Source organism: Penicillium verrucosum (assembly GCF_028828655.1).
Source record: "Penicillium verrucosum strain IBT 35672 chromosome Unknown utg000001l_segment0_segment0, whole genome shotgun sequence".
NCBI classification, from domain to species: Eukaryota; Fungi; Ascomycota; class Eurotiomycetes; order Eurotiales; family Aspergillaceae; genus Penicillium; species Penicillium verrucosum.
Window position 1 is genome coordinate 9,895,995 of NW_026643210.1, and position 26,494 is coordinate 9,922,488.

General features: G+C 47.0%; 13 protein-coding genes across 13 annotated transcripts; 4 read left to right on the forward strand and 9 right to left on the reverse strand.

Annotated features, from left to right (window-relative positions):
- Positions 1–162: 162 nt before the first annotated feature.
- Positions 163–1,357, reverse strand: N7516_003602 (aldo/keto reductase family protein; the record flags this gene model as incomplete). Its single annotated transcript, XM_057216322.1, has 3 exons — positions 163–923; positions 992–1,058; positions 1,151–1,357. 3 exons carry the CDS (start codon positions 1,355–1,357, stop codon positions 163–165), a joined length of 1,035 nt encoding a protein of 344 aa, XP_057078205.1.
- Positions 1,358–1,642: 285 nt separating this feature from the next.
- On the reverse strand, positions 1,643–2,506 carry N7516_003603 (uncharacterized protein; the record flags this gene model as incomplete). The annotated part of the gene is made up of 2 exons (XM_057216323.1): positions 1,643–2,222; positions 2,280–2,506. The coding sequence occupies 2 exons, from the start codon at positions 2,504–2,506 to the stop codon at positions 1,643–1,645; spliced, it is 807 nt and encodes a 268-aa protein (XP_057078206.1).
- A 463-nt stretch (positions 2,507–2,969) lies between these two features.
- N7516_003604 (uncharacterized protein) lies at positions 2,970–4,090 on the forward strand (the record flags this gene model as incomplete). Its single annotated transcript, XM_057216324.1, has 4 exons — positions 2,970–3,505; positions 3,582–3,701; positions 3,759–3,898; positions 3,968–4,090. The coding sequence occupies exons 1-4, from the start codon at positions 3,214–3,216 to the stop codon at positions 4,088–4,090; spliced, it is 675 nt and encodes a 224-aa protein (XP_057078207.1). The 5' UTR covers positions 2,970–3,213.
- Positions 4,091–4,246: 156 nt separating this feature from the next.
- On the reverse strand, positions 4,247–4,671 carry N7516_003605 (uncharacterized protein; the record flags this gene model as incomplete). Its single annotated transcript, XM_057216325.1, has 2 exons — positions 4,247–4,296; positions 4,524–4,671. 2 exons carry the CDS (start codon positions 4,669–4,671, stop codon positions 4,247–4,249), a joined length of 198 nt encoding a protein of 65 aa, XP_057078208.1.
- A 1,187-nt stretch (positions 4,672–5,858) lies between these two features.
- On the forward strand, positions 5,859–6,401 carry N7516_003606 (uncharacterized protein; the record flags this gene model as incomplete). The annotated part of the gene is made up of 1 exon (XM_057216326.1): positions 5,859–6,401. One exon carries the CDS (start codon positions 5,859–5,861, stop codon positions 6,399–6,401), a length of 543 nt encoding a protein of 180 aa, XP_057078209.1.
- Positions 6,402–6,861: 460 nt separating this feature from the next.
- N7516_003607 (uncharacterized protein) lies at positions 6,862–7,917 on the reverse strand (the record flags this gene model as incomplete). The annotated part of the gene is made up of 1 exon (XM_057216327.1): positions 6,862–7,917. The coding sequence occupies one exon, from the start codon at positions 7,915–7,917 to the stop codon at positions 6,862–6,864; it is 1,056 nt and encodes a 351-aa protein (XP_057078210.1).
- A 1,195-nt stretch (positions 7,918–9,112) lies between these two features.
- N7516_003608 (uncharacterized protein) lies at positions 9,113–10,866 on the forward strand (the record flags this gene model as incomplete). Its single annotated transcript, XM_057216328.1, has 3 exons — positions 9,113–9,324; positions 9,394–9,718; positions 9,781–10,866. 3 exons carry the CDS (start codon positions 9,113–9,115, stop codon positions 10,864–10,866), a joined length of 1,623 nt encoding a protein of 540 aa, XP_057078211.1.
- A 238-nt stretch (positions 10,867–11,104) lies between these two features.
- N7516_003609 (uncharacterized protein) lies at positions 11,105–12,094 on the reverse strand (the record flags this gene model as incomplete). The annotated part of the gene is made up of 1 exon (XM_057216329.1): positions 11,105–12,094. The coding sequence occupies one exon, from the start codon at positions 12,092–12,094 to the stop codon at positions 11,105–11,107; it is 990 nt and encodes a 329-aa protein (XP_057078212.1).
- A 1,227-nt stretch (positions 12,095–13,321) lies between these two features.
- On the reverse strand, positions 13,322–16,112 carry N7516_003610 (glycosyltransferase; the record flags this gene model as incomplete). The annotated part of the gene is made up of 5 exons (XM_057216330.1): positions 13,322–14,162; positions 14,233–14,583; positions 14,640–15,003; positions 15,057–15,217; positions 15,268–16,112. The coding sequence occupies 5 exons, from the start codon at positions 16,110–16,112 to the stop codon at positions 13,322–13,324; spliced, it is 2,562 nt and encodes an 853-aa protein (XP_057078213.1).
- A 552-nt stretch (positions 16,113–16,664) lies between these two features.
- N7516_003611 (MARVEL domain-containing protein) lies at positions 16,665–17,399 on the forward strand (the record flags this gene model as incomplete). The annotated part of the gene is made up of 1 exon (XM_057216331.1): positions 16,665–17,399. The coding sequence occupies one exon, from the start codon at positions 16,665–16,667 to the stop codon at positions 17,397–17,399; it is 735 nt and encodes a 244-aa protein (XP_057078214.1).
- A 612-nt stretch (positions 17,400–18,011) lies between these two features.
- On the reverse strand, positions 18,012–18,974 carry N7516_003612 (RTA1 domain-containing protein; the record flags this gene model as incomplete). The annotated part of the gene is made up of 1 exon (XM_057216332.1): positions 18,012–18,974. The coding sequence occupies one exon, from the start codon at positions 18,972–18,974 to the stop codon at positions 18,012–18,014; it is 963 nt and encodes a 320-aa protein (XP_057078215.1).
- Positions 18,975–19,390: 416 nt separating this feature from the next.
- Positions 19,391–20,880, reverse strand: N7516_003613 (Zn(II)2Cys6 transcription factor; the record flags this gene model as incomplete). Its single annotated transcript, XM_057216333.1, has 2 exons — positions 19,391–20,689; positions 20,785–20,880. The coding sequence occupies 2 exons, from the start codon at positions 20,878–20,880 to the stop codon at positions 19,391–19,393; spliced, it is 1,395 nt and encodes a 464-aa protein (XP_057078216.1).
- A 735-nt stretch (positions 20,881–21,615) lies between these two features.
- Positions 21,616–26,272, reverse strand: N7516_003614 (uncharacterized protein; the record flags this gene model as incomplete). Its single annotated transcript, XM_057216334.1, has 5 exons — positions 21,616–22,253; positions 22,308–22,958; positions 23,007–25,829; positions 25,888–26,173; positions 26,231–26,272. 5 exons carry the CDS (start codon positions 26,270–26,272, stop codon positions 21,616–21,618), a joined length of 4,440 nt encoding a protein of 1,479 aa, XP_057078217.1.
- Between the last annotated feature and the right edge of the window lie 222 nt (positions 26,273–26,494).

Genomic DNA, 26,494 nt, shown 5'->3' on the forward strand with positions numbered 1-26,494 from the left:
ACATTATATCCCATTCCTAGTCGTAATACAAAATTCGCGCCTTTGAATCATAATTGCGAATATCAAGCGGTTCAATTCTAAACAAATCGAATAATTCCCCTAGGTATATCAAAGCCCAATGGAAATACTATACTATTTTGGGAAATTTTCATAACTCGATTGTCAAACGCCATCTAGACCAGTGTATAATTGTACTCCCCATATATCGCTCGGATTGTTGAATCGAGTCTTCCGATCATATGCATTGATTGCTTGGAAATCATCATCAGCCAATCGAACATGCTGAGCCTGTAGATTCTCCAAAGCTCTGTCTTCGTGTTCACTTTTAGGGATGACGACTATTCCCCGGTGCATTCCCCATGAAAGTGCCAGCTGCGCCACTGTTATCCCGTTTTTTCGAGCCAATGAGATCAAGAAAGGGTCTTGTAAGAGGGGCGTATCGGACGAATTATAGATTGGATTCATATTCCCAAGAGGCGAATAAGCGATAACACGGAGTCCTCGAGCTAGGTTCCAGTTCACGAAAGCGGTTTGTTGAAGATAGGGATGAGTTTCGAACTCGTGTACGCTGGGCCGAACCCGGGCATGTCGCAGGATCTGCTCTACCTGAGCTTGGTTGAAATTTGAGACGCCAATCTGCCGCACAAGCCCTTTTTTCACGAGCTCTTCCATTGCCCACCAAGTCTCAAGAATGTTGACGTTGTCAATAACATCCTTGTGACCGGTATCTGGCTTAAAGGCGACTGGCCAGTGCATCAGATATAGGTCAAGGTACTCTAACCCAAGGTCTTCAAGCGTTTTGACAACCGCTGGACGCACAGAAGATGGTTCATGTGCGTCATTCCAAATTTTGCCTGTAACCCATAGGGAGGATCGTGGAATCCCTAATTGGACTATGCCCTCGCCAACTTCTTTCTCGTTGCCTGGAGGATATGGTTAGCTATCAAGTTTTGAAGAATTTTGATATGGCTAGAAGTTAGCAATTTCCTACCATATATTAGTGCAGCATCAATATGTCGATATCCTTTTTCGATAGCAAACTTGACAACAGCTGAAGCCTGTGTTGGAGTGTTAGAATCGTAGGCCCTTTCGTCTGGAGAATTTTCGAAGTCGAAGTCAGAGAAATAGAGAGACAGAAAAAGAAAAATACCTTTGACTTTGGAATCTGCCATGTTCCCAGCCCAAGAGGTGGAATATAGAGCAATGGGGTTATCTTGTACTCAGCTTCGTAGTTCTTGCCTGAGGTCGCCAAGAACGGCTGGTATTGCTGGAATAAATTGACCATCACAACAAAAACCACAAGCGCACCGAATGGAAAAATTGACCAACGAAGGATCATTGATCGGGAGTTAGCCATGGTTGTTGGAAGCTTGTTCTGGGGTGAGGGGTAACGAAGATGGATGGAGGATGGAACGAGGTGGGCGTCGCGGGTTGTTATGAGTGCCTCAGGCTAACTGACAATGTACTAGGTATATCATTTGCTAATTGGATCGGAGTTACGAGCTAGTTACCTGACATTACTTATCATACATCTTTCAGGATAACGCGGTTCATACATATTCAATCAAGTACACTGCAGCTGGCAATTTCGGGCATTCAAATAAAGTATATCCATGAAATGAGACTGATTGCCAAAAGACTCTTAAAAATACTGAGGTGGCCAAAAGTTCATCGCTACTTTGCTGCCCTCAGCAACAGGAAGAGCAGCATGTAGAGTACGTTCATCCCCAGTCCCATCAGAACCCAGATTAACCCAGAAGATAGCATTCCCGCGCCGTGGAGGGAACAACAGCCCCAACCCATTTTCACCTGTCCAAAACCGGCCCTTTTGCCCAGCTCTCTGACATTCCGTGCACGAATTGTTCATACCATTGATAAGCGGGAAGTAGGTTTCCCCTCGAGTGCAATTGTCATCCAGATAGGCCAGAATAGTAGTCCGCCGATTATATAAACGACCGGACCGATTTTGAGGCACAATCCACCAGTCGAAATGGAGATCATTCTTCTGCCCGGGCTCATATTTCACCAGCTGTGGGTTTCCATAGTCACCCAGAACTCGCTGTGTTCCGCCGTGGAAATCAAGCGCCCGTTGGCCGATACATGCGACTACAGGGTCGGATTTAGAGAGATAGGCAGAACTGGATGTTTTTCTTTCGTCGGGTATGGCATCGTCGGTGAGGGAGTTGCCTTGGTATGTCAGCATTCGTTTATAGCGTGACTGCCTGTATTCGTTGCTTGTGTCAGCATCGTTGGGTAAAAGAGCGATGTGAGTCACAAACCCTTCTTCTAAGAGCCACGACACCTCCTTTTGCGAGAGGAAGTTATTGATGTATATAACCAAAGGGCTCTGTGAAACAATCTCCACTGTATACTGATGATTCGGGCAGATGGTGGCGGTGGGGATGGCCGCGCTGCGGTGCCAGCGATAGAATAGTAGAAGTAACACCAAAGGGACGGCTGCAAGCAATTGGAGGCTTCGAGCTAAGTTCAAGTGCTTCAACTTCATTATTATTTCAGTTGCTTCAGCAGAATTATTGTCAGGGAGTGTGCGTATAAGAGTGAATTAACGTACATACGTAGTTATATGTAACGAATTGGCCGATTTCAGATATGTGAAATGGTTATTCACGGTAAATACCAGTACGTATCTAAGTAAACCAATACAGGTACTCAAGCTAACATCGTACTTCACGAACAGGGTATAATTCGTGAGTTAATGCAATATTCGATAGACACAAATAGGGTATGCAATGGAACCACATGACCCTTCTTGATGTATATTCCGGGAATATTCCCGGTGTGATGTGCGGACTCCGACTACTCCGTAGTGAATCCATGTTCACTCCAGCTGCAGGCCAACAGTCCCTTCCCAAATGGGCTATGCCGGGAGCCCCTCAATTTATATTAAATTAATTACTGATAAGAAGCAGAAATTGCGTGGTTTTGTTTTGACCTAGCCTTTGTGACGGCGAAGCTAGAGTTTGGCTAGCGCGAGCATCTTGAGCGTCGCAGCAATCGAAGATGGCTATGATAAGCACCAAACAGCGGGGTTTGGAGATTTGATGCCCAAATCCTATTGATATTCCAAGGTTGTTGTGGGCCTTCACCGAAGCAAAGATTGAACCGTCCATTCCGAAAAGTATCATTGTTACCCTGATTCCCACCTATGATTCTTACATCGCCCGGAAGCATATTCAGACTACCGACGACCTAATGCCACTCAAAACATTCTTTTCCATGCTATGGGACAAATCATCCTATCTAGTCTACACTCATATCGAGTCTGAAGTGATTGATCAAGAGGGTTTCGATTGCGAGCATAAATCCACCGAGCAGTCAAGAGCCCAGACAGTCCGAACGCATAAGATTCTGACATGGGCTATGCCCATCTTCTTTACATCTTGTGTGGCCGCCTTGTCGGTAGCGTCTTTCTATATCGGACGACGCAGTGTTATAAATGAAGCCCAAACCTATCGCACAAAATCAGATTTCGTCTTCGGAGATGGTTATATCTCCTTTTTATCGAGACTTTATGTAGTCTTATTAATATTCATTTGCAGGGAAGCTGACTCTACAAATAGTGCCCGTCAAGAAAGTTCGATGGATCAATGACCACCGATTCATGGAGACAGACCCAATGGCCGGTCGTTTTTGGTCCAACAAGGAGGGTAAATGGACTGTTTGGGATCAGGTTCATCGAGGTGAGAAGCAATAGGGGCCTTAATTCATTACTTCCTCACTAACTTCAGCGTTGCCAGGATCTTGGATTCAAATCGCCCCGTCCGAAAAGCATGAAATCTTCGGAGGTCTTCCCTTGAATCTATACTCAGCCAATGGGTCCTGGCCAAATGGCAAAGAAGGATACGTTACAACAGTCCTTCACCAACTTCATTGTGTGGTACGTATTCCCCATCATTAGTTGCCGCCATGGCCATTCACGGAGTAATTGGGCTGACAATAGTACCAGGGTATGTTGAACCACTTCAAGCTAGAGTTACTCCATGGCAATATGCTAGACGCGAATAAGTTAGAGCACATGGGTCATTGTATCGAGTATCTTCGCCAGGTAAGCTCGCTGATTGTCTTTTAAATTACATACTCTGCAGCGCCTAACCAAGAAGCACAAAGGAGGCAGGCAGGGCTTGTGACCCATGCTGGTCTGTTGATTGGATTTCTGATAAAGAAAAAAGAAAAGAAAAAAGAAAAGAAATAGAGTAAAAGAACTACGGAAAAATAACGTGCCTCCTCACTCTTTTTTCTTCTTCTCATCTTCCTCCTTGTTGGAGGCGCCTTCCACTGATTAATCGTTAGCACATCTGCTCAATAATTCTGAGCTTGGCGCTCTCAATATTGCTCTTTTGCTCAATCTCCAGTAGCTCTGGAGACTGGGAGTAGAGCGACTGGGCTCGGGGGTGTTGACGTACGGCATTAGGAAGTTCAGGATCTTGTTCCTGTTATTTTCGTTTCCCCGATTCCAGTCTCTGAGACAGCGACCTCCAAAACTACCGTAGGCCGCTTCTCACAGCCGCGAGGGGGTCTTATCGGCACCCAGCCCATATCGGGCTGTTTCTTTTTCCCATCGACATTGATGTCGACACCTGGATAATGATGGATAGCTAGGTCAAGCCCCATGCGTTGAATAGCCAGGTCGATGGCTTTGTTGACGGCCATGCCGATTTCGCCGTGTTCAGGACTAACAATCTTGACTATAAGCAATTCGGTCGCCGGGTTGAAAGATGTGCGGATTGAAAAAGAGAAATGGGATCGTTGTCGATGAAATCCCGTTGAAAAGTGGCAGGATCAATGGAAAACATAATGTATTCGGTGGTCTCAATATCTGGCTCCATGTTGGTCGTAGTTTCCCTAGAATTGCGTATCGAATTAAGGAGGTGCTCTCGTTCAAGTGCAAGTATTCGAGAAAAGTGATCTTTTCCTTCATAACGATATCACCTAACAGAGGGAGGTAGAGGTTCTGAATCGATTTTAATTTCGACCGTATTCTCGGTGATTCGACACAGGGGTCAGTTTAGTTTAGGGGATATTGTGCAGAAATATAATCAGGACGTTCAGATCTCCAACGGTCCCAGATGTATGTCACCAGTGTTGTTGTTCCTGAACTGGCGCCAGTTGGCTGTGGATCTTGGGCAAAGGCCACCCGACCCACCGCTCCCTGACAAGTGGGTTGTATGCTCAGAGTTGGGTCCCAGTTCCATGTCTTCCGGAACAGCTCGTGAGTTTCCCTCTCGTTTGGGATATCGAACAGGCAGGAAGCCACCAGCTGATCCCGGAATCGGTGTTTCAACCTCAATGTAGAGGCAACGGACCTCCTACCCTGCTAAAAACCATCTAAACATTGCTCAATCTGTAGCAAATAACAAATAGCAAACAAAAGGGGGTCTGTAGCAAACATGCATGTTTGCATGGGAGATTGTTCAACAGATGCCCAATAGAACACAGTGTTGAATTTGGATACATCGAACGCAGAGGAGATACCGGTGCCAAGGCCGTGTACGATGAACTTCGACACGCACAACAGGAAACGGTGCTACCTAACGGTGTCACGTACACCAATAAATTGGCAGATGTTGTGGAGGCCTACTCTTACTTCTCTTACTCAACTCACATGCCGTTCCTTTAGTTTTCTTCTCCTTATATCAAGCCTTTTTTCATGTTGCACTATCATTATATATATAACTGACTTTTGCAGGGATCACAACATGATCACTAAGCGGTGATCATTTATTGATAGTCCAGCGCTTAGAAGATATCAGTTGTTAGTGCTAGATCACTATTGCGGGTATTTATATCGTCACACTGAACTGATCCTACACCATTCTTAGTTCTAAAATATTCTTAGCATGCGCAACAAACGCCGAGTCTTCCTTTCGATACATCATCGCAATTCTCTCTCTGTCGGAGAGAACAGGCAGCGGCTGGGCTATGCCGCATACCACTGGGGAATTCTCATTTGCCCCAAAAGGTCAAAGGCGTCAAGTTGCTATTCTTTCGACGTGAGCGACGGGGTGCTCCTCGAAGATTCACCGAACAGAGTCAATCTTAACCCAGAATTCAACTGGCTCTTTCGAGAGAAACAAATCAGTGTTCCTACTCCGAGCGCCCGTCTTCTCGAAATGGTCATGATCGGAAAGGTCCCGAATGAGGTGACCTGGGAGGAAATCCGCGGTCTTCTTGCCGCGGTTCAAGTTCCTAAAAAGAATGCTGTACCGGAGCAGAATTGCGTCAGCTGGGCGAGAGCTGCGGTTTATAAGCTTCAAGAGAAGGGTCTGACAACTAAATATAACCTCGACCTCGACTTGCTCATGGACAGGTCGCTTGCTTTTGCGGATGAACGTATACGCAATCCGGAGTCTACCACTATCAGCATCGATTTCATCGATTGATATTTGTCACCTGCAAAACGCCCGAAGTCTTATTATCCCTTTAGAGTCACTTATGGTCTAGGGTGGAAATGGTATGCTCGGCCCCTCGCCAGACATACTGTGGCTCGTCTACTTTCCGTCAGGGAATTTGTTCCGCCCTGAGCTCGTCATCATATCTGTCTATAGTATTTTCCAAACCATTATACCAATCTGGCCGATATAGTATACCGTCTTGTGCCCTAGTATACTCCTAGTATTCCAGGTACTAGCCGCTAAATCATCCGAGTAAGAAATACGAGAATACCTAGGTAATTTAATAGGGTTTGAGATAAGTCAAAAAAAAAAAAAAAAAATGATTACAGACAGCGCCGATAAAATGCAAATCAAGCATGGCAGTATAAACGTCGTGACTATCTTAGAGACGACGTTGTCTTCTATATATCTATATGGACATTTTCGATTGTATTGGACATTACCAACGTTATTCACGCGATTGTCGACCTTTATGGCAACAGCTTTGCAATTGTGCTGCAGCCTGCATTAAGCGACTTTCGTGTTCCCGGACCGTCTTCATCACCAATTTGATTGCGTTATTCTCGCTGGATGGACTAGACGGTCGACTGGTGTCGATTTCGGCGTTCTCGCTAGATACAAAAGACGCCGTAAGTTTGTTCACCGAGCCCCCCAGGGTGTCTAGTAGTCGCAAGGCTGACTGGATCACTAACCCAATGTGACTCGCTGGATCATCCACGGAAAACGACCCGATTTGTAGCGAGGGCAGTGGAATGGGCATGCCTTTGGCCAACGCAGCACCGAACTTTTCAGCGGTCTGCGAGAAAGTATTATAATAAGCTTCGATCAGCCGCATATATGTAGATAAGGCATGCAACAGCGACAGTTGATCGAGCCTTGTTCCTGGCTGTAGTGGTTCCGTATCTGAAGTTCCAGGCGTGCTTTGAGCCGTGGCGATAGGCTGCTGGAACCCCGATGAAAAGGCAGGGGATGCAGAAAGCGGCATTTGCCAATGCGTATTCTGCACAGCGGGCGACTGAACTGAGGAATTTCTATTTACTCGCAAAAGCTTGATCAATCGTTGCGTGAGAAGGAAAATGATGTCGATCGTACATTCTGATGACGAAGGGGAATTGGAGCTATCTGGTTCGGTGGTCATCGGGGCTGGGTTATATACCAGGGGTTCCATCGACGTGAGCCGAATTAAGTCAATGTCGAGCTCCAAAAGATCTTCCATAAATTTTTGTAGAAACTGAGTCTGTGAACCGATCTTGCGATGGGAAGTGGGTCCCAACGATCGCTCCGATGTCTGAGACGATAGTGGTGGGATGTCCGGGCCGGGTTTGTTTCCAGACTTGGGCACAGTTGGCCCGGGAAACGATTCAAGTAGAGAGAGTTGGTGATCAGTGATTTGAGGGTAAGGAGCCGTATGGTGGGCAGGAAAACGTGAGAACATCGAAGGTGTTCCAGGAAGGTTTAGGGGTGTCAAGCTTTCCGGGAAGGAGATGTCCTGGTCGACACCCATGCATAGGTCCGACAGCGTCGGCTCGGGGGTCTCCGTACCGGAAATCGGGGTTCTGTCGACGGTGAATGCTTGACGATTATCTTCTGCATATTCCCTTTGCAGCAGACCCCGGTATTAGTGGTCAGACTCCGTGTGTTCTAGGGGGTCAGGGGTACTCAACCTGTTCAGCAAGTCAATATCTCCCAGGTGTGCATTCGGTGTATAGGGTATCTGGGATGTCAGTCCCATGGCCAATGGCCTGTCGCTGGTCCATTTGGATATGTGGGAACCGTTACGGCGATTCTGGTGGTTGGGCCGACGCCCGCGGTTCGAAGGACTAAACAAGCAATTTGCGCCCGCTCTCACACAGCGGCTGCATTTCCCTGATTCGTTGCGGTGACACCGTAGTTTGAGATCATGACAGCGATCGCAAGCCTGTCGCGATGGTTGTTCGTACATTTCGAGAGCCAAGCTCAAAAAATATTGGGAAGGGGGGGGGTGGATTCGAGTTCAAGGCGGTTAATTTGGGTCGGACCGAATGGGCACAGAAGCGAAGGAATTGGGTACAGAAGTACACAAGTACACATGTACACGAGTAAGTAGAAAATCAATAGCAAATCCGAGGGAAGTTACACTTTTATCACGATATTCAAAGGCGCCTGCGTCGGCTCTTAGCCGTGGGTATCTTTTTTTCGGGGGTCCTCTCCCCCAAAAATAACACTAATAAAAAGAGTAACCTATTTTGACAGTAGTTGCACTAGAAAGTCTAGCACATTCTATTATTTGCTCATTTGAGAAGATTTAGTCTGGTATTAACGTATTGATAGACAAATGTCTCTCATCATATGCCTTTCAGGGGATGAACCTTTTATATAAACAACCTTGGAAGCATTAAGAATGAAGCACATCTCAATATCTACACATGTACCTATCCATAACTAGTTAGATCGACCCCAATATCTGTAATCAGATCTAGCTTACCAAATATTCGGCGACCTAGGACCAATCACAGGCCAGACCGCCCAATGGGGAAGTTGACTTATACTTCCCTAGGTATACAATGACCGAACCCATTCGGCATCGGCGATGTTGACAAAGAGACCTCCTATTCTTTGAAATTAGTTTCTGATGGTAATTTCCTGCAATAAAACCTTCGATTTCTGGCTTCCGTACTTCTCAATGAACTTTGACTTTGTGTTCCGTATTCAACGTCAACATGTCCGATGCTTCGGACACTAGTACCCAGTTTGTCGAGAAGAAGCAGGGTAGAGGATGGCGCTTCTGGGCAATTTACTTATCACTATGCGTGTCAATCCTACTAGCTGCCGTTGAGTCAACGGTCACGTCGACCGCGTTGCCGTTCATCGCGGATGAGTTGCATGCAGGCAAGAACTACGTCTGGTTTGTCAACTCATTTTTCTTGACGAGGTAAGTCACAAACCATCTTTTAATCCAAGTCAATGAATAAAATAAATTAACAATACATCCAATGGCAAGTGCTTGCTTTCAGCCCCTTTTCGGACAGACTGCGAATTTCTTTGGTCGACGATGGTTGATGATCGGCTCGGTAGCCTTGTTCGTCCTCGGCAGCGGCATCAGCGGCGGCGCGATTAATCCCCCCATGATGATTGCTGGGCGATCAATCCAAGGAATTGGGGGTGGCGGTATCAATGTAATGATCGATATGATCGTTAGCGATATGCTTCCATTACGCGAGCGAGGAAACTTCATGGGTATGATCTTCGCCGTGTTCGCCGTGGGCACCTCCCTTGGTCCATTTATCGGGGGTGTTATTGTACAGCATAGTTCCTGGAGATGGGTTGTAAGTATCTCAGCCCCGTTTATATCTGAGAGAATGGCAATGCTAACACGGTTTGATCAAAGTTCTATATCAACCTTCCTATTGGCGGAACGGCGATCATCTTCCTGTTTTTCTTTCTCCGTGTCAACTACCAAAAAGAGCCATGGCAAGAAAAAGTCAAGCGCATCGACTATATTGGCAACGCACTTCTCATGACTTCTATCGTCTCTATCCTTCTCGCTCTCACCTGGGGCGGTACTACCTACGCCTGGTCAAACTGGCGGATCATCGTCTGTTTGGTTCTCGGTCTCATTGGTATGACTCTATTCCACGCGTTTGAGGCCAGTCCATGGTGTCGGGAACCTATGATGCCACCACACATCTTTCGACACCGTACTTCATTCGTTGCCTTGGTCGTATCCTTTATCCATAATATGCTTACCTTCTGGGTGATCTATTTTGTACCGGTATACTTCCAGGCTGTGAAGCTTTCTACCTCTACTCGCGCCGGTGTACAGTTTCTACCTAGTGTGATTCTCGCCGTGCCGACTGCCATTGTCGCAGGTGGCCTCCTTACTAAATGGGGCCGCTATAAGCCTATCCATATCGTCGCTACGGCTGTGACTCTCCTAGGATTAGGTCTCTTTACTCTCTTCGATGCCGACTCTAGTCCAGCAGAGTGGATCATTTTCCAAATCATCACTGCAATTGGCTTGGGTCTTCTGCTCACAACCACTCTAGCTGCAGTGCAGGCTCCCCTAGAAGAGAAGGATGTTGGACTCGCGACGGCGACATGGGCGTTTATTCGCAGTTACGGTGCTATCTGGGGAATAGCAATTCCAGCTGCTATTTTCAACACTGAGTTCGCGCGCTTGTCGGGCCGTATTTCAGACCCCGCTGTTTCGGCGCAACTTGCCGGTGGAGAAGCCTACTCTCACGTCTCTTCAACTTTTATTAGGTCACTTTCTCCTCAAGTTCAACGGGAGGTAGTCAGTGTGTACACTGATACCCTGAAGCTGGTTTGGTATGTCTCGCTGGCTTTTGCTGCTCTGGGATTCATTATTACCTTCTTTGAGAAGGAGATGACACTACGGACCGAATTGGAGACGGAGTATGGAATCAAGGATGAGAAGGAAGGCAAGGAAAAGGAAACCGTCGCTGAGGTATAGACAAGGGTGTTTGAAGATTGAAGATGAAGGGTTGGATAAATTAGAGAGTGAAGTTGTCGGTACTGGTTCTATATAATCGCAGATCTTGTCTTGAAAGTTCACATCCCGAGTACAAAGGACATATAATTAAGGAACAGGAAATTTGACTTTATCTGGATCTGCTGCATCTTAATCAATTTAAATACCTAATAACAATATATCGCACGACATGAAGATTTTGTGTTATTCCATTGCTTATTTACGCTTTATCTTTCCCCTGCGCGTAGGGAACCAAATACATAAACTTGAAGTAGTTCAAATATGCAAATCCCGTGTATGTAACAGGGACATATCGTGCACCTCTCCGGATCCAGAACATTGTACACTTAGCTGCCCAGCCTGCCGAGAGTATAGCCGGCCCCATGGGTGACTGAAACGCCGATGGGACAATATGGCGGTAAATTATATCAGAATCGTCAAAGAAGGAACGAGCATGTGGGAGAAAGCGCCGTTTTGATTGGGAGTAACGTTGTAGCTCTTTATTCCCAAAGGCTGGATGTAATTCGATTTCACTGCCAACGTACCAAACTTCCGGGAGCGTTGGACTGGTTTCGTCGATAGGTCTGTTTTGTTTGAATAGTTGCACTAGCCGGACTGCCGAATTGCAATTCGATTCCACTGCATCTTGGCCTTTGGTACCGTGGGCTAGGATAAGGACGTCACACGCAGAAAGTGCTGCAATGGCTTTTTCGAAGTTTTGATAGTCCCAGTCAACGCCGAACTTCAAACTGTGAATGCTCTGTACTCCTTCTTGTTCAAGCTCGGCTATAATAGCTCGGCCAAAAGCTCCATTTCCACCCGTAACCACGACCCGTTTTCCTCGAACGGAGTAAGCAGTACCCCATACCCAGTCGAATAGTTTGATAAACGAACCGATATAGCGATCTGGGTAAACATGATGGAGGGCGTGGTACTCTGGACCAGCAAATATCCAATTGGGATCTTTTGGGGCAGTTTTGTAGACTAGGTGATTCGAGTCCCGGCCACTCGCGAGGATAACAACAGTCCCTCTGATTATTTGGATGCAAATCATTAACCAGAGGTGACTTTGTGTTATCCACATAAGCCCGATAGGAGTCGCCCAAGTAGCGAAAACATATCCTAGCACGGTTCCAAATATTTGAAGTCCCAACTCAAGTGGCAGGGCTTGAACCGAATTTTGCCATAGATACTTGTCGTCAAAGTTCATATGCCGAGTAAAATAGAGATGATGGAAACGGTGAATACGTGCGAGACGTCGGAGAATAGGATGAGATGATGTATCAGTTCGATGCAACATATAATGGACCACATCGAAGAACAAAGAGCCTATGCAAAAGAGATAGAATAAAGGTAACAGAGAAGGGAGAATAATATCACGCAAGAAGGTTTGGAGGAATCCAACCACGAAGGAAGGATTTTCATCAATGGATGGCACGTCGACTGAATAGACCTCCATATTGAATTCTGGAGAAGCAAATAATGAAAAGATTGAGGCGCATCAAGCAATTTAAGCAGGGACCCTCTTGCGCTTGCGAAAGATGAAAAGACCGAGTGGTGTTTCGAGAGTATTGCAAGGCCGATCCTCAATATAAGGACTCCCCTTTTCAGTAAATTCATGCTGAACCATTAGCATAAGGCATCCATATAACAAACAACCTTAGAAGGGGTCTATAATATATAACAAGCTTGAAAAGGTCTAAGTTGATTCGTTAGTAAGACCGTTCTCCGCTCCACCCAGTGAGACAACGCTATCCACAACTTAAGGATTCACCGAGATCGGGTTTTATCAACCAGGGGAGTGTTCGAAGCTTTTGGGTCTTTTTTGGGTCTTTTTTTCGATTTTTCTTTTTCAATTTAGTCATAGAGCATATACCTTTATCAATCATTGAAATTAATATATGCATTTCACACAGACGAAGGTGATGGGGATAAAAGGAGTGAAGAATTGTTGTTGCGCCACAGCCCCGCTCCGCTATAAGAGAAAGCGAGAAAACGAGAAAACGAGAAACCGAATACGCCAAGTATTTATTTTTATATTCGTGGACAATTGTTTCAGAACACGACCAGCTCGGGGATACTCAAAAAGAACTTCGGGGATATCAGAACACGGGCTAAATTAGATTGAACCAATCAATGCTTAGACCCTGATTTTAGTTTGGAATTTGATTTTTCTTGTCCCAAAACGCCACATAAAGGGAAAAGTTTCATCTCTACTCCGTACTCGTACATACAACATAGGACCTTAACTTGATACATTGCTGCCTGGTGCATCAGGCTACAATATCATAGTTACATCCAAATTAGGTAATTGCTTCAGGAAGATGCTACAGTAGAGGCATTTCAACTGGTGACTGGTCATCGAAGTTCAAATGTTGTTCTACTAAAGTTGATTCAAATCTCAGGCAATTAATTATGCGCAAAATCAGCTGGAAGTTTAGTGCTTTCTGTGCGTTTTTCTTCTAGATACCAAGAGCCCATCATATAAAGAGCACAACTCTGCTACATCCACGTACCCACATCTTCCATTCACAGCACACTGTGCCTCAGCCCATCTTGCATCCATGATCTGCTTAGCAATTTCTTTCCTTGACCTAGCCCGAATAGAACGATATATCCCTTGGTTGGGATAAGCAACGAGGCCGACAGTGGCCGCACCCGTTTTGACCGTTAAGCTAGTCAATCCTTTAATCAATCCCTTGGCTACGCCAACAGAACCCTCTTTTTTCTTGCCGGCGTATGTGTACACAAAGATATCCGTGAACCCTTCGTACAGCCCGTGGCTGAAGGTTGACAACCCCACCGCTGCGCCGCTCTTCCAGCCTCGTACAGGTCCATGGACTCTGGTTTGAGCGCCGTACCATCGAGGAATGGCCAGCATTCCTTCTGTAGCTGCAAGGGGTAGATCGACAAGCATGCCACGTGAGGACCGACCTAAAAACTTTCCAAGGCTGATCGCTGAAGCTAGTGCCATTTGCCTGGCATAGTTGGGATCGTTTAAAGCATGATTCGACGATACGTCAGCAATATCACGGCCTATCGATGCTTCGGTTTCTGTCGTTGAAATCGATCCGGTGGTGAGAGGTATAGAAGTAAAGACAGGAATGCCAGGGCGAGTGTTGCGGTTTGATCGGAGACGTTGACATTCCTTGTAAGGATCGATGAAGATTCCAGCTGTGGCATCGGCCATGCCTCTCAAAGTTGACAGCGACGCGGAAGAAACAGCTGTAAGAGGATCCCAGCGTTGGGGCTCTATAGTGAATGGCTTGCTTCGGTAGCTGTTTGTGCGCCCAAGTAGGTTAGTCACGGCCAGGAGGTTCGTAATTAGTCGCTATCAGCCTTACTCACATTCTGAGATGCTTTTCTTGGAACCGCCCTTGGCGTTTCAAAACCAGTGCAGCAGTATTTGACAGCTTGAGAGTCCGTTTTCCCTTCTTCAGTTTCCAAACCGCAACTTCTCCGGGGATCAGATCACATTGCATTTGTGCTTTTGGCAGATGTGCATGGAACGAATTGACTGCTGCGCGGACACCTGATTCTTGACTAATTTGGCCCGCAATGGATTGAGCCACGGCAATAGCCCGTGAAGTAAGGGAATAGGAAATAGCGTCTGCCAATTTCTGTGCAGTAAGGCTCTTATAAGGGATTGGTTCCAGCCCAGCCCCGGCGGTGGCGACCATGTTACCCCAAAAAGGTTGGCTAAAAGTCAAGGTTGGTCAGTATTAGATGGGATTATGAGAAATTGCTATGCTTACTCTCCGAAGAATGGAATGATTGTGGTAGGTCTCCCATTGCGTAGACCACATGCTGTGGTACCGGCGCCACCGTGATGTACAACAGCAGCGACATGTTTGAATAACCACTCGTGTGGACAATTCCGAATATAATAGACACCAGGAGTATCTTCGCCATGCAGTTCACTCCAGCCGCCGGCGATGATGGCGCGAACCCCTGTCATTTGGATGGCATCTAAAAGGATTGACATGGTTTCCTCCACGTCCTCGAGAACGATACTGCCAAATCCGATATAGACAGGTGGCTGACCTGCGCGCAAAAACTCATCTAGCTCTGCTGGTGGATCATAAGCCACTGGTTCACGGAAGAAGAAGCCAGCGACATCTGCAATGTCAGCTTGGATATGTTTTCCTAGGGCATGCGCAAGGCTAACTTACCTATGTGTGGTCCCCAGTCCTCCGGTTTTGATGTCAACGCGGGCGACCAACAATATGTAAAGGGAACTTTTAGAGTTTCATACAGATTCGGGCCCTCTGTGGTTGGGATGGGATCTAGCTCTAGGGTATCCTTCCGCCAGGTGTTTATCAAATCGCCCAAACTGGAATGTGTTAGCAAAATCCCAAGGTAATTTGCGAAAGGAGTAGGTACCCGTTCCATGTAATCCATTCGACAAAATGGTAGGATATATAATTTCCCAATGAAGGGTCGTTCCCAGAATAGTCCAAGTTGGCAAGGGGATGGTGAAAAGCCCTGGTAGGAGTCCAGGGCATTGTAAACATAAGGTGGACGGGGACCCCAAGTGCTTGTGCACAGTGTATATGAGCAAAGCTTGGCGGATTTGCAATAATAGCATCTGCAACAAAAGGGGTTTTATCGTGTGGGTCTGGATCTATGCAAGATCGCCAGCAACCTTCAAGAATCTCGGCAATCGAAGCTCGCTTCTGTTGAACATCACCCGCCAGCACGCTCTTCACGCTCGGAATTAATCCTGGATTCCGCACCATGTAAGACATCAATTCAACAGGGTCTCCGCCGATGGGGTAAAACCCAAGTCCAGCTGATTTGACGAATGATTCAAATTTGGCGTGGGTTGCCAACCGCACACGGTGTCCATATCGTTGCAGCTCCTCGCCCAATGCGACGAAAGGCTGTACGTCACCATGGCTGCCTACCACTTGGATGACAATGTTTAAGCGAAGGTTGAAAGGAGACACTGGTGGAGGGGAGGTCGCCTCTGCCGTTTGGGACACCTCCACTTCGGTGGATTGGGTGTTCATCAGCCATTCAAGATTTTGGCTGAATCGTAATCCAACTCTCATGTCCACACGACCATCTTCGGTCAAAGAAAGGTCAGGTAAGGGTGCAGTGGGGCATGGTAGTTCAGACGCAGGCGCAATGCCCTGTCGCATATCATCTAAACCCCAAAGATCCTCGTATGGTGGTGGGGGATCTCCATTATCAGGGAAAGTGGAGGATGGTCTCGAATTGGCCATGTTGGCATCTGGCTCTGCGCGTCGCTTACACTTCACAGGGCAGGATCTAAAGTTGAAAACAGCGGGCTTCGGGGGTTGAAGACCAAGAATGTAAAAGGAGGATGTTAAGAATTGATATCGCCACCCTGAATGCTGTTAAATGGCTACCTAGGAATAGACAACCATGTGTTGAAGCTGTCCATAGGGATACCCTGATCAGCGTTCATTTTGCTGGATGGTTCGGGAGATTATCTCCACTCTATACTCCGAAAATCTTTGATTGGTTAGCTGCCACAAGTGGACTCACCTAAATGGGTATTTAGTCTGCGAGTACGATATAATTTCCTAAATTGGACTAGTCTGCTTTGTAAATTGTAACAATTAGAGTTTTATGCTTTCCTTTTTTAGATTTGAGAATTTAACCTTGTACTACATAGGGAACCTTGGAATATATAATAACCGTTAAAGTAAAAAAATACCCTTTAACATAGCTGGTTTGAACTTTCATCATATCTTGTCGGCGATACTGTGAAACCCCGAAACCCCCTTGTCTTCTACCTATATTCATCTACCATGGCCAAATCCACACCTCGAACGATTGATCAATACTGGCACAGAAGCGGACTTTGCGGGGTCATCAGCCGTGCTACACTCCGCACTCTCCAGTTCGTCTTCGCTGTCACAGTTGCTGGTCTCTATGGTGTCGATTTAGCACACTATACCAAAAGCCACAAACACGCCCACGCAGAATGGATATACGCTGAATTTGTCGCTGCACTCTCAGCTCTGACTTGCATTGTGCATTGCTTCGTTACTGTGACCCAAGTCGGATGGTCGGCTTGGGATGGGGTTCTATTTGTCCTTTGGCTTGCCCAGGTGGGCGTTTTTGGGTCAGCCTATACTTCCCACGTCAAGACAAAATACGAAAATGCGACGCTGTCAATTCCTCGTATGCGCGCTGCGGTTTGGATCGACCTCGTCAATATGCTGCTTTGGTTTGCGACAATGGTACTCGGCATTGCGTGGTGCATCCGGACTCGCAAAGTCAGACGAGGCACGGATCAATTCGGTGTTGCCACAGAAGGGCTTATCGGGCCGGATGGTGCGAAGAGAATCAGTGATGAGGAGAGTGGTCACTGGAGCGGAGAGGAGAAAGATATGAAAGAGTTTACTGATAAAACTGATGACGGCAAGTGTCTGCAGAAGCAGGGACAGCAGCAGGAGCAGGAGCAGGAGCACACCAAATCATCACCTGCGTCGGCGGACAAGAAGGAAAAGCCCAGGCAAGAGAATGAAGGCCACACTTGAAGCCAAATTTCTTTGTTCATACGTTCCTATGTTCACATGTCCTCATGTCTTCTCGGTTGCTACTATTGTCATTTACTCATCGCCATTTGGAATATTCATGGTCCCTTGTTCTTGTTTTATTTGGGCATTTACAAAGACTACTACTGTTCCTCCATTAGTCTCAACACTTTTAGCAATGAAAGTATCTATATGTATGATTAGCCGGTATTTGATCAATTCTTTAGGTTTTAACCCATTGGTGTACAACATATGTTACATACTAATAATCACCAGAGGACTTGTTTGTCTAGGCACGCACATGCCATCTATGACATCTTACATCTATTGACTTGTCCAGATGTGGGAATTGATAGCGTGGTTTAGCCTCCGGTGTATCCTACTGATAATGGAACTCACTAATCACTTCGATTCTGTAATTGTTGCCGACCGCACAGTCAATACATGACACTATGAATTAGAAAGATATTCAAATGCCAGCTGTATAAAGCTCCTAGGAACGAGAGTAATCGTATAACACAACCATACGCCGTCATTGAGGTCCTCCACAAATGCAACGCGAAGAAAAGAGACATCAATTGAAACTGCAACCTAGACAGTGACCAGCACACCTGTCTAGGCTGCCATCATTCGTGGCTCACACTGAGTCAACGGAATATCCGACGTCCTCAGAGGCTCATGAAAATCTGCAACCTTCGCCAGCCGACGAGCCTTCTTGATTAGAAGACCAGGATGGTAAACGACTAGAACAGACATAGAAAAGAACATAAGAAATCCATCAAAAGCATAAATCCACCACTCCTGTTGATTGACGGCTGAACCCCTAGGTGCCCCGAACTGAATAGTCCGAACAAGATTTCGAAGCATCAGCGCAAAACAGGCAGCGTACAAAGTCCACATGTACTGCTGCCAATTAATACTGTTCATAACCAAAATATCGGTAGGGTTCTTCAGAAGTCGTCGATGCAAGCTGGCGGCAATCCAAATGAAGAAGGAGAAAACGACCAGGGAGAAAATTAGACCTGATAGGACGACCTTTTTGCCAATGGCCATGACATTTGCGTCTCCAGTGACTTGGACACCAGCACCGCCTAGTTGCGTGCAGAAAGTGAGTACATCATTCAATACAAAGATGACCGTGATTTTTTTAGGAGTCATGCTGACTAGATGTTCAGCGCCGAAGCAGCGGATGATTCGACCGAGGACCATATAAACTGTTGCGGCGATGAGAGCTGGGGCAGAAAGAATGAGCATTTCTTGGAGGGCCCATGAGGAAATTTCTCTTCTGTCTTTATGGGACCACGCTCGACCGTAGTATCCGAATGTTTCACCTAGTTCGAATTGTGTTAGTCGAATTCCAATCCAGCACTTGAGGCAACGGGGAAATGTACAAACACCTCCTAGAAAGAGAGGAGTGAAATATGCAGCGCGATATGGAATCATCAAAACAAAATGAGAGATGGTCGCAATACCAAACATCGCCATAAATGCATAACCTGCTGTGGCGGAGGGTGTATATGGGTAGAAGTTGACATAAGGGCTGGACCCATTGACACCGGGGTGGAAGTCGATATCCATAGTGAAGGAGTGGGATTGATGGTAAGGACTGATGGATTCCCTTGATACAAGCGGTGGAATTGTCAAGCCTTTATGAGACGGCCCGCCTATTTTAAATCAAGTCAAGCTTAACCGCCCTGTTACTTGACGATCTATTGCTATTACCTGATTAGGAAATTCTAGAACGAATACGCGAACCCACCCAATCAGTTTCATGTTACTGCGTATGGGGTACTTTGCTGTAACTTGCAGGTAAAGAATTCCGGTTTCTTCGTAGCCTAGGCAGAATTATTATTTTTGAAAGTACCGAGTTTCTTGCATATGAGTAGAACTCCGATCGACTTGAAGATTTCGGTTCCGAGTCTAGCACTTCCAGGATTATCCAGGAGCAAGATCGTCATTTGAATATGGATTTTGAATTTCACTGGAATACAAAACTATTCAATCTGAGTTTGGTACACCTGCTTTAGTGGCCATTCAATCCACTGATGGAAGTCCTCGCACAGATACGTAGAAATGCCCGATAGCATATGTTCAGCCCAGCCGTCCATAAACCATGCCGAGTCCATGTACTTCAAAAGCACAACCCAATACGCTAGTATTACAAGGCTATGTGGCTCCTTCCGCTCCAATGAGCTAATCATCTCCTCGGGAAGACGATAGAACCATCCCATCAGGAGATCCATCAAGCCTACACCAGTAGAGCCGCCAGATCGTCTCTCGTAAACCTCGCGCATGATTTCGAAGAGATTTTCAATGGAGGCCAGGTACCTGCCACGGATTTCATCGTCGGCAATATCCCTCTCAACAAGTCGTTGAACCGCTTCCGTGTGCACAGTATGTTCATGCAATTTAATGTGCATCTCAGCTGATAGGTCCCGACTGCGGCCATTGGGTCCTGGCGCGAGGATCCCACTAAAGACGCTCGCATGGTGAGATGTAACAATTAGTCGTACCCCGCGCATAAGAACCAGCCACTCGGCGGGTCCGCTGTCACTGAAGATGAGGTATTCTCCTGGCCGTGGACCTCTGCCGAAGTAGATGAAACATATCATGACGGCTGACATGTAAACTTTCTGGCAACTGTCGGCATTTAGCTCGGAGATCACGCTTGTAACTGATCGGACTCCGAAGCTGAAGTGGTTGTCGGCTTGTTGGATGTATTGATCTTGAAGGTCTGGCCTTTCGTGAGCCATATGGAGGGCAGATAGAGCGAGAACAAGATGTAGAATGTATGGAAGCTCAATCCCCCATTGCACGAGGTGCTTTTGCCACACATTATGGGGATCTGGACCACTCGTCATGGTCTGGTATGTGTCGATGGTGTAATGGTGTAAGAGTTGTAAGTCGGCTAAGGGGATGGTGCCGATCAAGCCTGATGAGAGGCTACATTGTGTTCCAGTCGATTGGGTAGACCGAGATGGCTGAGTTTTGGATAGTTTGAAAGTCTGTTTGAGTCCGCCTGTTGCATAGCGATGAGGTCGATATCGTCTTGGGCCCGGTCGCTCAGTGGAAATTTCTGGACATTCGGGGGATTGCGCTCTGGGGGACTCTGTAGCGATGTGATATTCGCACTCAATCAAATGGTTTGAACAGTTGGAGCAGGCCGGTCTTTTTTCGTCGCACTGGAACGAGTCAGTTCCCGGTAGCTCGATGAATCGTCGTTGACGGAAACAAAACAAATGGCGTAGTATTCCCAGCATAGTGATAATAGGCGTATAGAGAGAAGACGAGAACTAAGTAATTTAAAAATGTGGGAAAACCCAAAGTAATGCGAAAGATGTGGCAAAATATAATAGCAGGTAATAGCGACAATAATCAAACCTCTTACCTTGATTCGACGCTTTTTACAATTGGAGCACCCTAGGCGCGACTTCTGATGCGTACGTCGTGCCCTAATGGGCTTTGCGTCGGAGATATCCATCATAGCAAGTGAAGGTGCAGTAGAGCAATTTCGTATTCGTTTCAAGTAGCAACTACGTTGGGCGAGACTTTGGATTTAGACTAAATATTCAAACTTGGAGCCTAGAACTGATGTAAAGATCAACCATCTACCAGGGGTTGCCCTTCTTGAAAACTCGATAGGTTGTTGGAGACCGAAAATAGATGTGGGTGCGAATACGCAGAAATTTCCTGTTTGGTTTTAGCTCCACTGAATAATCCCCGAACTCCGGGATTTTGATGCCTGGATGCCTGAATTAGCACCGCTCCAATTCATCATGACAACTACGACTGCTATAACCCACTTACCTAGTACGCAACTCCTCGACAGAACCAACCTTCTCTACTTGGGTCCATGAACTCCAAGTCAAAGGGGAATGGACGGGTTGTCCATGAGCTTAGTTGAGACTCGATGTAACCTTAGATAGGTGTTGTTGGGAAGGGAGAAGTGGGCTAGAAGGCAGGAAAAATACTAATGTGGAGGGAAGGGGGCTTGATGTTGGGGAAATCGTCTAGGGACCTCGTGGGAAGAAGGTACGATGACCGGGCTTCTTGTGATGTACAATAAACAAAGGTAATTCAATTGCACTGCCTCCTGGGGTATATATATGTACCCAAGCTATGTAGGTAATAAAACATCCCACCACCGAGAAAGCCTTAACATACATGGGATCCCAAATAGAGAAAGAAACCATAACTCCCCAGTGACAAGATGTCTCGCTCAAAAAACATAACTCAAAAGCTCTTGTCCGCGAAGAGCCGTGGCGACATGCCAAGGCAGGGTGTTATTTTGTACACTGCATATGCCCTTGGCCCGGGCAAGACATCCCAGGTCCCGATACATACTTAAGGTATCTTTCAGGACATTATCGTGGGATGGAGGAGAACGTGGGGAATAGATGAGATTGACGGAGATTGCAAACACGCCGTTGCCATCGGTAGTGCCTTTGCGGCGAAGGAGATACCCGCTGGACAGCGCGGGTCGGAATTCGGTGAGGTGTGGAGAGCTATTGAGTCGGTGGGATAGGATGGCTAGCCAGGAGTCGTCACAGATATCAGTGAGAACAGCTTCTGAATCTGCTTCAAGCGACATTTCCGTTGGCGTGGGGGCATTGTAGGCAGCGGGGCCGGCGCTGGTTGGCGTGGCTGCATTGCCTGATTGTTCGGGGGATGCAACACTGGCACTTGGAATAGGAGTCGAGACAGGGGTAGATGAAGACAGTATGTTCAGCATAGCCATTGATATGGGCGGAACTGGTGGCTCAAGAATCAAGTCGGGGACAGTGTTGACAGCCAGGATGGTCAATTCCAACGACCCAGGTCTTAACTTATTGTGCTGGTCTGCAAGACTAGCCCACGCTGTGAATATGTTAGCAATTTACCCTCGATATCAGAGAAAACAATAAGCAGTACCTTCAACCTCGTCGGGTTCTATAGGCTCGGTGGTCACCAGCTGCACTTTCCATCGTGCTTGGAATTTATCCATAATGTGTTTCGTCGTAGCCCATATTTCATTCCTTACCTCAGAAACCGGTCTTGCGCCACTCGACTGACGATACCGCAGGCAGTAAGACATGGTTCTTTGTATAGAACCTGACAGATCAGACCATGCCACCGATATCCAACGTTGATCAAGGCTTTTCGAGTAGGCAATGTGGAGACTTCGTCCATCTTGAAGCGGCGAGGATCTTTCAGGGGCAAGTCGAAAACCAATAGCCCTCGGAAGAGCGTCAGCCAGAAGCATTGGTGGTGCGCAGAGCAGGGGGCTCGTATCCGCATCATTTGGGCGACATCGACTGTAGACCTCTAGAGCCAAGTTCAAATACTCCGTCTCGGGAGGTATAACCATCGTTTCGCTCGACATGACAAACTCTAGTGGAATTATCTGTAGAACAAGCTCGTTGGAGATTCGAGTCTGTCTTCGTTCGGAACCGGCTACCAATTGCTGGAAAAGGTGCCAGAAGGCGGAACAAATGTCTGCGAGTGCTGCAGCGTGCGTGAATGGGTTTATGATGTAGACAACATTGTTATCAGCAGTCACTGGGGATTGTGAGAGCTCAGATCCTTTAGAACTGTTAGTCAAAGTACGTCACCGCTAGATAAATCACGTACCAAGCTGCTCGCATGTTCTCTTTAAAACCTGCATCATAGATTCATAACTAGATGTTTCAGATTTCCATGGCCTAAGCCCGTCCTCAAATGCCACAGAATCGTCCCCTCTGGTATGGGTTCCAAGACTGCAACTTTGGTATAGAAGACCAAACCGTGTCAAGAACACATCTGCTGCGCTTGACGCGGCTTGCGGGTGAATACAGTACGCAGATATGTTCTTTGGCCCATAAGCAGGCTCAAGACCAAACGTCTCCCAAAAGGATACAGCTGGGGGAAGAGCCTCTAAGTATTCTTTGCCTCGACGCACACGTATATGGGGCGCCGATAACTTTGAAATGAAGCTTTTCGGGGTCTCTTTGGGTGGCGGCGGGTGTTGTGGCGGTTGCTGCTGCAGTTGGTTCGCAACAAATTCATCCTGTAGTGATATGTATCTTTTGAAATCCATTTTCGAGGTCTCGCCCAAGAGCGTTGTGTCGTCCAGGGCTTGTAGTGACAAAGACTCGCTCTCGAGATCGGAAAGACCAATTTGCCCATCAAGTGGATGCTTGAGGGAGGACTGCGTGATCTGGTCAACCAAAAGCTGGGCAATTTCAAGTTGGCCTTCACGGCGAAAAAGTACAGGGAGTTGTTGAGGTGGAAAAGCAGAGAAATAACCGGTTAACGTCCAATCGGAAAAATTAGCTAGAAAATTACCCAGGAAGGTTGAATTCTCGGCTGCGTATGCGGGACTTGCTTCTGTGACAGGCAATGACTTCTCTTGGGATGTGATCGAGATTATATCAGATTCCGAAGGGGCCCGTTTCCGCTTCAAAGATGGGATTGAGGGCAAGGCTGCCGGTGTTGGAACATGCTCCGAGATTACCTCGATACTGTCGTCGCTGCTGTCACTGCTTACCGAGGCTGATCGTAACCCATTTTCTGACTGTGTCAGAGATAGACTGGGTTTGGTTCGTTCTGTGGAGGAGCCAGATGCGTTGGCGCTGCTTCGCCCACGGTGAGGCATGCCAATCGTGGGTATAGCAGATGTCTGATTTAACGTGTCCAACGAGCCACCACTGGAGAACCAGAATTTGCCAGCTGCTCCGTACTTCTGATCCCAATCACCAAGTTTCTTTTCAAATTCCACTGGATGGTAATGCCCTTGTCCCCGGTTATCTGTAGACTGTTGATGATCGTCTGCCTCGGGCCCTGGGAACAATATCTTTTTCACTTCTACTGGGCTCAAGGGCGGGCTGATTGTTTGACCTGCGCGATCCATTGGTGAATGAGCTGGTTCTTCGGGGACCATGGGCTCTTCAGATAACCGTGTGATTTCGTCATATATCGGAGAGTCGTGTGCCTCATGTGTTTCGACATGAGTTGGAATTCCTTGTGGCTGATTGGGAGAGGCCTCTGCATCAACCATGGCCTCGGCCTCCGGTTCGCTCTGAGGATGAGAAGCTTTAAGGGCTTCGTCTTCATCCTCTGCAAGAGAGTTACCCTCCATGCCATCGAAATCGGGGTCATCAAAAAAGCTGAAATCCGCCTCGGTGATACCTTTCGACCCGAAATCTCTTTCGTTCATTTCCCCAAAGAGATCTTCTTCGTCGCTTGCATCATATCGGCCAGTGCCAACTCCAACACCACCATTCTGAACGGGCGATATATCAGATCCTGGTGCGTGTCTTCTTGAAGTTCGTTGCGTTGCATGGGGTAGCCCGAAGTCGGAATCATCGGCAAAAACCTCAGAAGGGTTTGGATTGTTCAATCCGACTGCTGCAGTTCCATCTGGTGGAGTTGGATAAACAAGATTCGTGGTTTGCAAATCGGGATATTGGGCAATTCGGGATAAACTCTCTATACTTTCCAGAGGTTCAGGCTTGAGTGGCGACGGCATTTCTTGGTCTTTTGGTTGTGGGTCTTGGGTGACAGGAGTGTTTTGAGCAGTATGGGAAATATTATCTAGCTTGAGAGAGCTCGCGATTTTGGACCATCGCTCTGCAAAATCTAGGGGTTCATCAAGAAGGGAAGTTTGAGCCCCGGAAGAGACATTTGATGAGCTAGCCCTTCTGAAGCAAAATCTTGCTGGCCATAGCATGCGTTTCAGCGGCAGTGCAGATTGACTATCATCACTCTGCCGCCATGCCTCCCCAGCAAGCCTCGCGAAAAATGGTTCCCAAACTTCCACTTCAACCCAAGGTTCTTCATCAATTGAGCCAATATGCAACCCAAAATTCCGCAGCCACTGCACAACATCCAATTTCCACTGTACTCTTTTGGCAGACAGATTCCCAGAGGCAGGGTAGCATAGAGACGGAACGGTTGACGAGTCAATATTAGCCGTGATAAGCTTAGCGATAGTCCCGTTCGGGCATAGCCAAAGATCAATTCCAGGCTGCATGTCGATTCTTTCGGAAATGTCCTCGTGTGGACTGCACAGTCGTGTTATACCCGCTTGGGATATGGTCTGGGCGGAAACAGTTATTGTTCCACTCATAGTTAACTGAATGTTGAGTGTAGTCAAGCAAGAAGTGGAGAGAATGTTGTTATTGTTGATATGAGGACTTTCGTATCCCGACTTTTCGACAGCAGTGAAAAGGGTGCGTGATCCGAGGGGTAGAGCAGCATGACGTCGAATCAACTGAAGGCCGATTGAACCAGTGACAGCAGATATAAAAGATGCATAAATGGCCGCTGAGCTGCTATAACCATCTTGACGCCGAGGTGACGGTTGGCCCTGATGTGGCCGTGGCAGCCCAATGGGTTGTGTGCCATGCTGACTCTGGTTGTCGGACGACAGCCCTTTCACTAAATCCAGCGAGGAGACACTTCCCAATGCAGAGACTATTGAAATAAGATTAATACGGTCTGAAATAGCTCGGTAAGCTGTTCATAGACATACCTTTCAAGGTTGTTGTGCCGACGACGATCCTATTTGACTCTGCGTCACTTCCCCTCACATACAAAGGTTTCAGGCTTTCGAACTCGGGAGTCGGGGAGAACACCCATAGCCCTAGGCGTCTTGGGCACGAGGCCAGACAATTCAAGCCTCTCAACCGAGCCTCTAGATCTTTGAGACGACTCAAGTGCTTGAGAATAGTATAGCCATTGGCGGGGCTCTCTTGTGGGTTATTTGTAATACCAGCTTCTTCTGTGTATATTCTCCAGTAAATGTTGGAGAATCCATCCTGATACGACGCGTCAGCATGGACGCGAAATGTACTGTAAAGATTATGATAACTCACAATAAGATGTATATTGGTGTTTGCGCCGCCAGGGAAGTCCATAATTCAACGGTCGCGGACAGCCCCGGAAGCCTTTAAAGATAGAAGGAATTTTGAAGATGACTCTGGAAGTCATTTCCAATCGCAGGGTGCATGGTCTGTGGCAAGGAGTGAAAGCGCATAGCAGGGAGATCAACAAGCAACGAGTACATTAGCTGATTGATACCATGTTGCGCGGAAACGATCAACAAAGACTAGAAGGTCTGGCACAACACTCTCACTTAA